This window comes from Salvia miltiorrhiza, chromosome 1 (assembly GCF_028751815.1).
Source record: "Salvia miltiorrhiza cultivar Shanhuang (shh) chromosome 1, IMPLAD_Smil_shh, whole genome shotgun sequence".
Lineage (NCBI taxonomy): Eukaryota > Viridiplantae > Streptophyta > Magnoliopsida > Lamiales > Lamiaceae > Salvia > Salvia miltiorrhiza.
In genome coordinates, this window is record NC_080387.1 from 71982130 (window position 1) to 71996293 (window position 14164).

Below are 14164 nucleotides of genomic sequence, written 5' to 3' on the forward strand. Positions count from 1 at the left end.
TTATTTTGCAGAACGAGTTAATTTCATGATGGATTTGGTTTGATCAAGTCTCAACTTCTTTATGACTAAGTTTCTAAATATATACTCCCTCCGTCCACGAAATGAGTACCCATTTGTGGACGGCACGAGCTTTGAGAAATATATTGAGTATAGTGTGAATAGAATAGAGGTCCCACCTTTTTGAGTGTATTAATTAAAGTGTTGTGTGGGGTACACTTGCCAAAAAGGGAAATGAGTACTCATTTCGTGGACGGACGAAAATGGAAATATGGGTACTCATTTCGTGGACGGAGGGAGTATTACCCAACTTATAAATAATCTTGAAAAGGAACAGCAAATTAAACTCGAAATTCATCATTCAAGAAAATTACTAATAGGAGGAGGTGAATGCTTTCCATGAATAGACTGCTTAGCTGCAATGTTTGTAGGAGTTGGTAATTGGGCTTAAAAAAACAAAAGGAAAAGATGATTAGTTGAGAAATAGTTTTCCTTTAAAACATTCACTAATGTGATATCATCACATGTTTAAAATAAGTTAATGCATCACTAGATGAAGTTATACATAAGCAACAGCTCCTTCCACAACTAAATGAGATCACTATCACTAATTACACAGCAAAAGTGATTGCCTCAAAAATGGCATTTTCCAAAAGTTGAGAAGCAAATTATTGGTTCAAGAATGTGACAGAGTTTCTAGATGAGACCTCAATAGCACCTTCAATTCTATTGATACAAGACTTGTACAGATATCCCAAGTAGTCCATTATCTGCTCCTCGGAGGCGCCTTCGACTGGACTGATCTCGAATCTCCAGTCAACGAGAGTCGAGCCATCGCCATAGTCCACGAGCTTGAGTGAGTTTGAAGATCCATCAAGGCCTACATTGCTTGACTCCAAACGATACGTGTAACTGTGGGACGAGGAGTCCATGGAAACGAGCCTTTCCTTGATCCACGACCTGTCCTCGTCTCTCTGTGGGAACATGAAACCCGAGACTAACCGGATGTGGCCTGCAACGCCTTCCTCCCCGGCCAGATGGCTGCACTTCTCCACCATCGGCATCCATTCGTGCAGTCTGCTGCTTCGAGAAACCATGTCCCAAACTTTTTCTATTGGTGCATCAACAATGCCTCCTACTGCTCCATGCCATTTCTGGCTCTTATTCATCACCTCATTTCCCTCTTGAACAACAGCCATGAAACCTTGCTATCTTCTTGCAAATATCTATTAGGGCACCTTGGTTTTGTAGTAGGCAAGAAAAAATGAAGCTTTGGAAACTACAAAAGAAGATGATTCCTAGCACAAGAAAAGCTTTGGAAACTACAAAGACAAAGACAAAGACAAAGACAAAAGGTAGAAAACAAACAAAGAAAACAGAGTTTTCTTGAATATGGGAACTCATGATCAAGATATATTTGCATCTTCAATTTTTCATCAAGAGACATAGCTTCTATGAGAATCTGTGTACAAAAGCATCTTGCTCTAACTAGGCAAGAAAAGAGGAAGCAGAAACGCGATGAGGCCAACGTGCTCAAGCAGCAGCTCCAACGGGTTCAGCAGCCTTGAGTCTGGAGGATCCATAGAGAGTTTCCTCGAACCGGATGATCTCATTCTTGGATCCATAGGCGACTTGAGTCCGGTCATCAAGACCGATGATCTCCTTGTCCAGCACGGATTGCTTGCCATCGCTGCTGAACCCTCCCGCCTTCTCAATCAAGAACCCCAGAGGAGCCACCTCAAACAGCAACCTCAGCTTGGCCTTGGCAGTTGGTGATATCACATTTGTGAAAATCCCCTTCTCCTTCACAATGATCTACACAAGTTTCATCCCAAAAAACACACCGGTTACCCAAATTCGCCCGTTTCACACGAATGCAGAGGAAGAGGAAGAGGAGGAGGAGGATCAAGATCAAGGCATACCTGATTCACATCAGGCACCATTCCTCCAGTGTATCTCAAGGTGTATTTCTCGCGCACGTAGTAGTCGATCAGCTGTGGATTTTTCAAACTGGTACCATTACATATACATGATTCAAATCACCATAACTACAAAGAAAAAGAAAAAACATAAAAAATTCACCTTGGCATACTCTGCATTGTCAAAGGTAGCCCTCAGATTACCAGGTGAAAACATCTTCCCCTCTGAAATTGATGTTGTGTCTTTCACATGCTGCCATTTTCCTTCAAGAAAAAATCATGTTTTAAGCAAAACAAGTAGTGTCTTTCACATGACTTGAAACAGAGGAAACAGAGGAAACAGAGGAAACAGAGAAAACACAAATAGTATATCAAACCTTCATCAAGTAGGAGGAATTCATGTGTTCCTGGGCAGTCCTTAAGGGCAAGAACATAAGTAGTTCTCGGCCCGAAGATTCCCATGGCGGCAGCAACTTGCTGAGCTCCGGTGACTCCGGTGAGCTTGTCGCCGGGCCAGACTCCAAAGATGGTGCCAACTGTGAAGTTTGTGTCCACAATGCTGGAGCCATCGAGTGGATCAAAGGCAACACTGAATCCTCCTGCTCCAAATTCGACGTTATGTGAGAAACTGATGAAATGAAATACTAGATTTGTGGAGGAGGATTCAGACCTTCGACAGGGCCTCCCATGTCTTGGAGCTCCGGGACTTCCTCGGAGCAAGCATACTTGCAGAAGTGAGAGTATTGCAATGCCTATGCATTTATCAACAAGGGAAATTTATCAACTTGTGTTCACTACTCAGAGCTTTTTGAAAGGCTGTAAATGAGTCAAGCTACTTGGATCTTGATTCGATAAAAGCTCGTTCAAAAAAATTCGTTAACTAAATGAGTCTGCATAGCTTAAGTTTCACACGACTTATTAAATAGTCCTTCTGTCCACAAAAAAATTGTCATATTATGAACTGGTTTTAATCAAATGTGAGTTGGGCTGTGAACCCCTACTACAGTACTACTATAAATGAAACTGTCAATTTTTTTGTTGATGGACCAAAAAAAAAATTATAGTAAATTTTTTGGGGACGAAGGGAGTATCTGATTAACTTTAATTATTAAGAGAAAATGATGAATTAAATTATTTGAATTCAATTCCGTAACAAGCAAATGAAGCTTGAGGTCAACACTATTTGCCTCGACTAAAAGTTGAGGTACAAAATGACTCAAGAGGAGCCAAGGTGGGCTCAAGCACCCACTAAATAAGAGATTTTTTTTCCGAGTCAATCGCCTATAAATTATTAAATTAATTTTAATAAATTTATGATTTTACATATAACTTCAAAGTTTGGCGTGATTTTACTACCAGATATGATATCGGTCAAATTTATTACCGACATGGCTCGTCGAATAATTGACGCGGTTTCATAATAAATTTTCAATCGATTACCACGCGAGAACAGTTATTCAAAGTTAATTATTCAACTAGTCGTGTCAGTAATAAATTTTACCGAAATTCGACGGGTAGCAAAATCAGATTAAATCAATACAGTTCAGTAATTACCCTTCCAAACATTAAAATTTATATGGAAAATCAGAATTTGATAAAAGTTCAATAACTTTTAAGCAATTTAATCCTTTTCTCATCCTTTTGAAATAGTCAAATTATCATCGATATTTTGTATGAATCATTATACAAACTCAAAAAAATGATGAGAAATAAGGAATGGAAATGACCTCAAAAAGAAGCTTGTTAGCAAGCATATCAACAGCAAGCTGCTCGTCGCCGAAAGAGTTGACGCAGGCGGTTCCGCCGCAAGAAGCTGTTCTAACTTTGAATGCGATCGTGCGCAGCGCCTCTCCCATGCACACCATCAGCCTAATCAGCCCCTTATCCGACGTCGATTTCTCCAGAAATTCTTCCTGCAAAATTAATTAATTACAAAAACTCAAATTCTTCATGATCTATGCCTATGGAATTCAATTAATTTAATCCATCCATTTCACTCACCAGACTGTCTCCAATCTCACACTTAGTCGTCACAACGGAGGAAGAAGAACTCTTCCCCTTCGACGCCTTCATCGACGATCGTGGCGCCACGCGCAGCGACTCTCCGAATATGGAGCTCCCTTTCGAGCTCTTTTTACATGCAGGGACGGAGCTAGGATTTTAGAAATGAGTAGTCGAAACTATAATTTTGTATTTTGGAAAAAATTTGGACGTCGAAATCACAATTTTGTGTAATTTCGCCGTCCACTTTTCGCCCGCAATAAGTACCGTGTTTCTATTTTGATACACATATCGTTATATTTTTAACCTCGTTCAACTCAATATTATCTACAAAAAAAAAAAACATCTAACAAACCATTTAAAATTTGCCTAATAAATCGATTTTGATGAATCTTTTTTTCACTTTATACACATCTTCAATTATTTATTAAAACTCATGTTTTCAAACCACGCCACACTTTTAGTGGATGTAGAGAGCATAAAAAAATCAGAAAAATCTAAAATACTTCCTTTGATCCAATTTAATACTCCCTCTGTCCTATTACAAATGTTTCACTTTCCATAATGGGACGTCCCATTACAAATGTCACGTCCTTTTTTGACAATATATTTTCTCTTCATACCCAATATTTAAATAATTTCCACCAACATACTTTATCTATTTTCTACACATTTTTTGATTTTCGTGTTCAAAAGTAATGGGACGGAGTGTATGTCACAAAGGTTGGACACGGATATTAAGAAACAAATACTCCGTTTATAATAAATAGGGGAGATAAATTAAATTTTTTCAAATATATATTTGTCCAAAAAGTAAGAAAGAAATTAATATATTATTTTGTAAAAAATAAAAGAGATAATTATGTGTGCCCAAAATAACATATGGTATAAATAATGAGTTATATGAAAATTATTTATTATGTACTGACTTTCCATTTTAGAAAGTGATCTATTAAAATGTGACATTCAAATAAGAAAATATGATCTATTAAATTGGGATGGATGGAGTACGTACAAGATAACATAATAAAAATAAAAAAATTGTTCGAGCGATCACCGAGTCATGCTCGAAGATTGGCACCGTATCTAATCTCCTACTTTCATGGTTGCATTGTGATTAAGATTTTGGGTTTATTCTCTTTGATTGCAAATTTATCATTAGAAAATCTGAAAAAATATTTTTATCATGTTTTAGTGATTTTCATATTTTTATAATCTCAGGTGTAAAATATGAAAAAAAAATATATATATAATCACATCGATACTTTATGATAATATTACTATTATGCAGTGATAAAAGAACATCAAATTCCAAAAACAATTATCCATCCCACAGAATATATGAAAATGGCAAAAAAAATATAAAAATATATATTTTCCACTCTTCTTCATGAGAGATAACGCATCCTTTGTGATAACATAGAACTCAAGAAAATGAGATTAATTGGAAGCAACGAACCTTGGAGCTAAAAGATGGATAAACGGAGCGCGGCGATGGCAGCGCAGCTGAATATTGCTGCGAGGAGACATTGGGCAAGATTGCCACACGTGCGCAGCATGCCATACCAGCTTCCATGCTTGATTTATTGCGAGAAAATTAATGATGTTTTCGAGTTCCCTGGTAACTGGATTTGAAGCAAGTTAACTGTATTTTTTTTTTCTTGAAGAGATAGCAGATAAGCAGCTGACAATGTGCTGACACGTGGCGCCATCCCAGTTGGAGGAGGTTTGATTTCGATCTCACATTAATTTGTGGCGTAGATATTGGTGTTACATACTTGAGATATGGGTGCGCATCATTTTGTTTGTATATGCAATTTGTATCTCAGCTTGGATATTTTGGCTCTTGGAAAAAGTGAAGAAATACGAGTCTAATTATCTATATTAAAAATTGAGTAAAATTTTGAAGTAGCCAAAATGAATTGCATAAAACACAATTTATGGCCACACATTGAAAAAACACAAATTTTGGCCATTTTTATAGCTTTGGGACGTTTTTGCCCTTAATTGGGCGGACTGGGTAGGGTCAGGAGCGCGGGTCGCGTGCCGGGTAGGATCAGGCACGCGGGTCGGGTTAGGCACTTATGCCACTATTAGTGCCATAAGTGCCAAGCTTGGCACTTATGGCACTTATAGATAAGTGCCATAAGTGCCAACGAAATTTTTTTTTTACTCCCCCTGCCCTGTCTACCCCCCAGACCCCCGACCCCACCCACCCCACCCACCCCCAAGCCAAAAACTTTTACTTTATTATTTTATTTTATGGCACTTATGGCACTAATAGTGCCATAAGTGCCAACGAATTTTTTTTTTTACTCCCCCTGCCCTGTCTACCCCCAGACCCCCGACCCCACCCACCCCCAAGCCAAAAAAATTTACTTTATTATTTTATTTTATGGCACTTATGGCACTATTAGTGCCATAAGTGCCAACGAAAATCCAAAATAAAATAAAGTAAAATGGTCTTTTTAGCACTTATGGCACTAATAGTGCCATAAGTGCCAAACATGCAGAACAAATATAGAAACAACAGCATCATCTAAACCCTAAATGGAACATTTAAACCCTAAATGGATAATCTAAACCCTAAATGGAACAATTAAACCCTAAATGGATAATCTAAACCCTAAATGGAATATCTAAACCCTAGGGGAAGTGTTTAAAAGTTCCTTTTGGCTTGGGGGTGGGTGGGGGGGGTAGGGTCGGGGGTCAGGGGTAGGCAGGGCAGTGGGAGTAAAAAAAAAAATTATTGGCATGGTGTGGGTGGTGGGGGGGTGGGTGGGGTTGGGGGTCTGGGGGGTAGACAAGGCATGGGAAGTAAAAAAAAAAAATTTGGCTTGGGGGTGGGTGGTGGGGAGGGGGGGTGGGTGGGGTCGGGGGTCTGGGGGTAGACAAGGCAGGGGAAGTAAAAAAAAAAAAATTGGCTTGGGGGTGGGTGGTGGGGGGGGGGGGGGTGGGTGGGGTCGGGAGTCTGGGGGGGTAGACAAGGCAGGGGAAGTAAAAAAAAAAAAAAAATTGGCTTGGGGGGGGTGGGTGGGGTCGGGGGTCTGGGGGTAGACAAGGCAGGGGAAGTAAAAAAAAAAAAATTTGGCTTGGGGGGGTGGGTGGGGTCGGGGGTCTGGGGTCTGGGGGGTAGACAAGGCAGGGGAAGTAAATTTTTTTTTTTTTTTTTTGGCTTGGGGGTGGGTGGTGGGTGGGGGGTGGGTGGGGTCGGGGGTCTGGGGGGTAGACAAGGCATGGGTTAATCCCTAAATCTGGATCCGGGTCAAAGAAAGTTGTTGGATCTATTGGGTTAAAGGGTAAATTAGGTAGAGCACATAAAAGATGGCCAAATATTGATGTTTTAAATTTTGTGGACAAAATTTAAGTTTCAATCACCAATAGGGCCATCCGGCCCTATTGTTTCTTAAAAATTTATACTTCCTCTATATTAATTCAATTGGTCACAAGGTTTGGATATAGATATTAAAAAAAAAATTATAATAAAATAGAAGAGAGAAAATAGCTTTTTTGAAGGATAAATTTATGAAAAAAGCAAGAGAGATAAATGAAGATATTATTTTTTAAGTGAAAAAAGTGATAATTTTATGGGTCCATAATGGCTTTTTGTGTAAATAATGAATTTTGTGGAGTGTTTATGATGTACGTACGATTTTCTATTTTAGAAAGTGACCTATAAAAATTGGAACGTCTAAATAAGGAAACATGGCCTATTGAATTTGAACGGAGAGTATTTATTTTTGGACTATGCGCTACCACATATAATATCTTCATTAATTTGTGCTCTTTTTTTTCTTCCCTTTTCACTACTCTCAATACTAATTACAATACATTTGTATCACTTTTCAATATATTTAACAACTTTTTTTTACTCTCATTACACTTAACAATTTTTTCTTAAAATTCGTATCACTCCTTGCTAGAATTATTTTTCATGAACGAAGTAAGTATAATTTATGAATATGATGTAAGAATTGAATTCGATCATTTTAGCTAGGTACCCCGCTAACATTTTCTTTTTCTCTCTTTTTAGCTAATTAATTGCATTTACAAACATGACTTTTAGGTTAAATTGTAAATACAATATTACTTTCAAATCTTGACAGTACGAAATTTATTTTTTTATATATATTCATTGCAATTAGAATCAATCCCACATTTAATCGATTCTATCAAACTTTTCATTTTAAATGTTCAAGCTCTTAATTTGAGAAATTAAGTGATGAACTTTGAGGGCCTCGAAGAGAGGAACATTTAACGTCCAATACTTGTTAATTACAACAAATTTTGTTGCAGCACCAACATATTTGCAGATATTGTGATATTCATTGCAATTAATTAACAAGTATTGAATATCAAATCACGTATTAAAATATTTTTCTCCTCAAGCTCGTCCAAGCCCAATCTTTAATTTCTCCAAGTAAAGAATTCTTTGAAATCGAAAGTTTGATATATCAATCAATTTTGAAATTAATGATCCTAACGGCAACGAAAATTAAAGAATCAAAGAGTTGGATATTGTGTTAACGAGTGGCATTGTAATTATAAGAGCATCCGTAGCGAGATGCTAAAACGCGCCTCAAGCTCTCGAGCATTGGCTCTTGCCTCTGCGTTAGGCTCTAGCGTGATTTTTACAGCGCGTGTTATACATGCACGCCCTAAATAAAAAAATAAAAAAAAGAAGAAGAAAGAAGAAAGGCGGCTCCACTGGAGGTGGAGTTGCTGGCGGGCGACGACGGCGGAATTTCTACATAAAAGAAACTTGAAAAAATATGAATTATGACAATGTAGAATTTATTCTTATTTATAATTGATCCCAAGTTGAAGCTATGAATTTTTATTTCTAAATATACTATATTTTTTTATAAAATTTTATACTATAATTTTTCGGTTGCCTTCAAACATTTTCCTTTCTTTTTATTTAATTTGGTCAGTCTTCAAAATATCTTTCTAATCTATTTTTAAAGCAATTTCACTAATAATTAATTTTACAATCTTCACTCTTTGTGAGACTCATTCTCAATTAATTATCAAATACTCCTATATGATTAATTTTATTAAAATTCATGTCACATTTCCTTAAAAAGATGTTTGAATAAGAAATGGAATATAAAAGACAAAGACTTCTATAATGATAATTATAATAAGTACGTAGAAAGCAAAAAGACAGAAACTTCTATAACTATCGCTTTTTTGGTCTTCGTAACGTGAAAGATACACTAGCAATTGAGGCTACAAATCGATATGCGAATAACCAGATGGGATCCTGTCCCACAATATTGTGTGTACCACGTGTACCACTCTTCATTTCTTATTTTATAAATTGTTTTTTATAAAAATAAAAATTATTATATTATTATAAACTCTAATTAGTATTTATCATTGAAAAATTAAAATTTAAAAAATTATATACCCTAACTTTGAATTAATGAACCCAAATAATCTATTATTAATTCAAATAAATATAAAAAAATAATTATAAACCCTAAATGGATGAGTGAACCCTTGTTAATTATCTTTATAATATATAAAATCATAATAAATTAAAATGAAATAAAAAATAATTTATAAATATAAAGAAATGAAGAGTGGTACATGTGGTACACACTATATTTTGGGACAGAGGATCCCATTTAGCGAATAACATTCAAATTGATTGGCTCATTTGTAGCCTCAAATCGTGAGTAGGCTCATTAAGTGAATTATTTCGAAAATATGAAATTATATTTTTGGATTGGATTAGTGAATTTTAGTTAATCAGCTCTTTTATTAAAATATAACAAAGTTAAAATTAAAAAAAAAATTATAAAATAAAGACATGAAAAATGATACTGCATTAGATATCCCATTTGCGAATGTGCTTCAATTTTTTCTGTCAAATTAAAATAGATGGGAGTGAATTTTCACAATCACATGACCCAATCAAATATACGCATGCCAATTTCAAGTCTTACAAAGAAGACCCGTCAAACAAGCTATAATAAGAGGAAGTGATACAAATTTTCAAAAAATACTGCTGCGTATATATTCAAAGTGATAAAAAGATATTGTAATTAGTATTGTAAAAAAAATAAAAATAAATAAATATTATAAGTGGTGGTTTAAAAATAAGTAAGAAATTTTTTTGTGAACGTTCTAAAAAGAAAAAATATGATTTTTTTTAAGTATTTGATTTAATTTGAATATATAAATAATACTCCCTCAATCCACGAAATTAGTATTCATATTTCTTTTTAATTTGTCCATGAAATGAGTACTCATTCAGCTAACACCACATTCAATATATATACTTCTTTCGTTCGTGATATCGCTTCCATATTGTGAACAGCGCGGGTTTTAAGAAAAGTGGTGGATAGAAGTAGATAGTAGTGGATATTGTAGTGAGTGGAGTTTGAATCTCACTATTGTTGTGAGTGGAAGTTTGTGGACTCTATAGAAATGGAAGTGGAAATGATATCGCGAACAGACCGAATGACAAATATGGAAACGATATCGCAGACGGAGGGAGTATTCTTTTAAAACTCACGCAATCCACAAATGGGTACTAATTTCAGAAGGAGCGAGTATGAACAAAAAATTGCTAAGACATGGAGTCAAGTCAATGCAAGAAGCATCACCAAGCACGGCAACACCTCTTTAAAACCTAAGTAGAAGCTGCACCTCAACATGCAGCAATGTCCTTCCACTCCATCCCCATCTCCATTTTCTTTCTCCTCTTTATTTCTACCGCATCATCATCACCACCACCACCACCACCTCAAAGAATCACCCAAGGCTCTTCCCTCACACCCAACACCACCACCTCCTCTTGGCCTTCCCCCTCCGCCCTCTACGCTTTCGGATTCTTCCCCCAAACCACCGTCAACCGCTCCGCCCCCGCCGTCGGCATCTTCCTCCCCGACAAAACTGCCGTCTGGACGCCACCAAGCCCCACCGTCCCGGACGACGTCGTCGCCCTGCACCTCACCGCCGAGGGCAGGCTAGTCCTGCGGCGGAGCCGCGGCCGAGACGTCGACGTTATCAGCCCCTCCGCAGCCGTTATCGCGTCGGCGTCGATGCTCGACAACGGCAACTTCGTGCTCTACGACTCTGAATCCAGAATCATCTGGCAGAGCTTCGACCACCCCACCGACACCCTCCTCCCCGGGCAGCGGCTGCTCCCCGGGAAAGAGCTCATCTCCGACCGCGGCGGAGGGATTTTCAGGCTGAAAATGCAGGTAGATGGGAACCTCGTGCAGTACCCTGTTAACACGCCGGACACAGACAGAGCCGGCGGCAACGTCTCTCTCAACCTCGACAGCGACGGCCGCCTTTATTTGTTAAATGGAAGCGCTCCTCTCCGGAATATAACCAGAGGAGAGCTCCCCACGCGCGAGTTCGTCAATCTCATGAGGCTCGACGCCGGAGGCCTCTTCCGAATCTACTCTCTCTCTCTAAACCCTCCCGGTGACTGGAATTGGACCAGGCGATGGTCATCCACCGACGACGCGTGTGTCCCAAAAGGTTTCTGCGGAGCTAATTCCTTCTGCGTTCAGATGGATACCGTGCCGGAATGTCGGTGCCTCCTCGGCTTCGATTTCATTCAGCTCGGCAACTACACCGCTGGCTGCTCGAGGGCGGCCTTTCAGTGGGAAGGCTGTCCGAAAACCAATGGGTCGAGCTACGAGATGAGACCGGTCGAGAACACGGAATGGCAGGAAAACTCGTATGAGAATTTGAACACGGCGACTGTTGAAGATTGCAGTCGAGCCTGTCTCGCTGACTGTAATTGCGAAGTGGCCTTCTTTGGGGATGGCCAGTGCAGAAAGCAGAGGCTTCCATTGACGTACGGGAGAAGGTCTCTGGGGAATTCAAACATGGCTCTTCTTCGAGTCACAACAACAACAACAACGACGACGACAAATTCGCCACCCGCCATACGAGGAAAAGTAATCAAGAGAGAGAGGCGTTCAGGCATCCTCGTCATCGCCATCGGCATTGCGTTCATGTTCACGGGAGCCCTCGCCTTGTCGATTTCCGTCATCTACGCGCACCAGAGACGGAGGAGGATCAGCGAAGATGAAGGGGCTAGCTTGGTGGAGGATATATGCCTACAAGCATTCATATTCGAGCATCTCTCCGAGGCAACAAACGGCTTCGAGGAAGAGCTGGGGAGGGGAGCATCCGGCACGGTGTTCAAAGGGGTTCTCCGCCAGAAAGCCGTGGCGGTGAAGAGGCTAGAGAAGGAATTCGCGCAAGGGGAGAGGGAGTTCCAGACGGAGCTGAAGACGATCGGGAAGACATATCACCGGAACCTAGTCCGCCTCTTAGGTTAATAACTTCCTCGAACTTATTTTTGAAAAATATTAACCTATTATGCAAACCGCCCTAAGATAGTAGCCTAAAATAATTTTAAACTCAATCATCCACCTCCTAGGTTAATTCTCAACTTATTTTTGCAAGTCCGAAAATTAATCTATTTTTGCAAATCGCCCTAAAATAGTAGCCTAAAAAAATTTAAACTCAATCATCCACCTCCTTGGTTACTTCTTCAACTTATTTTTGCAAGTGTGAAAAATATTAACCTATTTTTGCAAACTGTCCTAAAATAGTAGCCTAAAAAAATCTTAAACTCAATCAGGTTACTGCCTCGACGGAGACAACAAGCTGCTGGTGTTCGAGTTCATGAGCAACGGATCCCTCGCAGACATACTCTTTAACAAGGAGAGGCGGCCGAGCTGGGATGAGCGGATGGAGATCGCTCGGGATATATCGAGGGGGATACTGTATCTGCACCAGGAGTGTGAGACGCAGATCATCCACTGCGACATAAAGCCGCAGAACATACTCATGGACGACAACTGGTGCGCCAAGCTGTCGGATTTCGGGCTGGCGAAGCTCCTCAAGCAAGACCAGACCAATACGCACACCGGGATAAGGGGGACGAGGGGCTATGTGGCGCCGGAGTGGTACCAGAAGCAGGCAATCACGGTGAAGGCCGACGTGTACAGCTTCGGGGTGGTGCTGCTGGAGATCATATGCTGCAGGAGGTGCGTTGATTGGAGCAGGAGCGAGGAGGAGGCGGTTCTCGAGGAGTGGGTTCACGAGCGCTACGCGGCGGGGAGGATCGGGGAGGTCGTGGGGGATGAGATTGAGGAGGTGGAGGAGAGGAAAGTGGAGAGGATGGTGAAGATAGGGCTATGGTGTGTGCAGTATGAGCCGTCGCTGCGTCCGACTATGAAGAAAGTTTTGCTCATGCTGGAGGGGACTGTGGAGATTCCCATACCTCCCAGTCCTACTTCCTTCTTTAGTTCTATCTAGTTTAACGCAAATTCTCCTGCACGTTCAATCGCATACGATGTAGACGGTTTGAAAGTTTACATTTTTTCATAATAATGTTTACTTTTATTCATATATAAGAACTTTTACTTTTAGTTATTTTCATTCATTAATACTTTTATTCTTAACTATTTGATCGAGTAATCATTGTAGTAATAAAAAAGTAATTATTGTTACAATGAAATATAATATTTCTAAATTATTATATTTATTCACGATAAGTGTTACTTTTATTCATGAAAATTTGTACTATTACGCGTAAATATACTTTGTGCGAACAAATGTATAAGCACAAATGTATACTTATGCTTATTAAAAGTAACTCACCGCATCCCATGCAGTCAACCACACAGGAGACCAACCCCTAGTTTAATTATCAATTCGTATGTGTGAATTATTTTAAATTTTATATTTTATATTGTGTAATGTTGATGTTGGAGCAAAATTCATCTATCCGAATCACTATTACATAGTATTTTCATGATTTATTTAAGAGATCTATATATCTTTGAAAGAAGCTCCAAAATTCATGATTTATTTAAGGTACTGAATACATATGACAGAACTACGTAGAATTTATTTATTTCTGAATAGATCGGATGTGTATTTCCTAAAAACGAAACCTGAAAAAAATATGATTATGACATGTGTGCTTAAGTGAATGAGAACCAGAAATCATTAAAACATGATATAACTAAACATGAGCTACAAATTGCAAGAATTCAAACTTTGACAACCATGCAATCATGTAGCTGATCCCGGCGGCGGCGGCGAGAGCGGGCGACGAGAGATACCAGATTCTGGAGGCGGCGGCGGCGGCAGGCTTCCTTTTTTCATCACAAACGGCAGCTTCTTCAAGATAGAAGCATCGTTGGAAGAGAAGGGGTTTTGCACAGGTTGTGTGAAAATGGGTTGGTACAAGAACAAGA

At 39.2% G+C, this 14164-nt stretch overlaps 3 protein-coding genes across 3 annotated transcripts; 1 reads left to right on the top strand and 2 right to left on the bottom strand.

Annotated features, from left to right (window-relative positions):
* Positions 1–473: 473 nt before the first annotated feature.
* On the bottom strand, positions 474–1369 carry LOC131005854 (uncharacterized). Its single transcript, XM_057932956.1, has one exon. It carries the CDS (start codon positions 1194–1196, stop codon positions 666–668), a length of 531 nt encoding a protein of 176 aa, XP_057788939.1. The 5' UTR covers positions 1197–1369; the 3' UTR covers positions 474–665.
* A 9-nt stretch (positions 1370–1378) lies between these two features.
* On the bottom strand, positions 1379–5703 carry LOC131005853 (sedoheptulose-1,7-bisphosphatase, chloroplastic). Its single transcript, XM_057932955.1, has 8 exons — positions 5377–5703; positions 3918–4046; positions 3644–3829; positions 2587–2668; positions 2294–2515; positions 2080–2180; positions 1920–1991; positions 1379–1812 (listed from the first exon to the last, which is right to left on the bottom strand). Exons 1-8 carry the CDS (start codon positions 5491–5493, stop codon positions 1531–1533), a joined length of 1191 nt encoding a protein of 396 aa, XP_057788938.1. The 5' UTR covers positions 5494–5703; the 3' UTR covers positions 1379–1530.
* A 4873-nt stretch (positions 5704–10576) lies between these two features.
* On the top strand, positions 10577–13350 carry LOC131005855 (G-type lectin S-receptor-like serine/threonine-protein kinase LECRK3). Its single transcript, XM_057932957.1, has 2 exons — positions 10577–12227; positions 12538–13350. The coding sequence occupies exons 1-2, from the start codon at positions 10592–10594 to the stop codon at positions 13215–13217; spliced, it is 2316 nt and encodes a 771-aa protein (XP_057788940.1). The 5' UTR covers positions 10577–10591; the 3' UTR covers positions 13218–13350.
* The last annotated feature ends 814 nt before the right edge of the window (positions 13351–14164 follow it).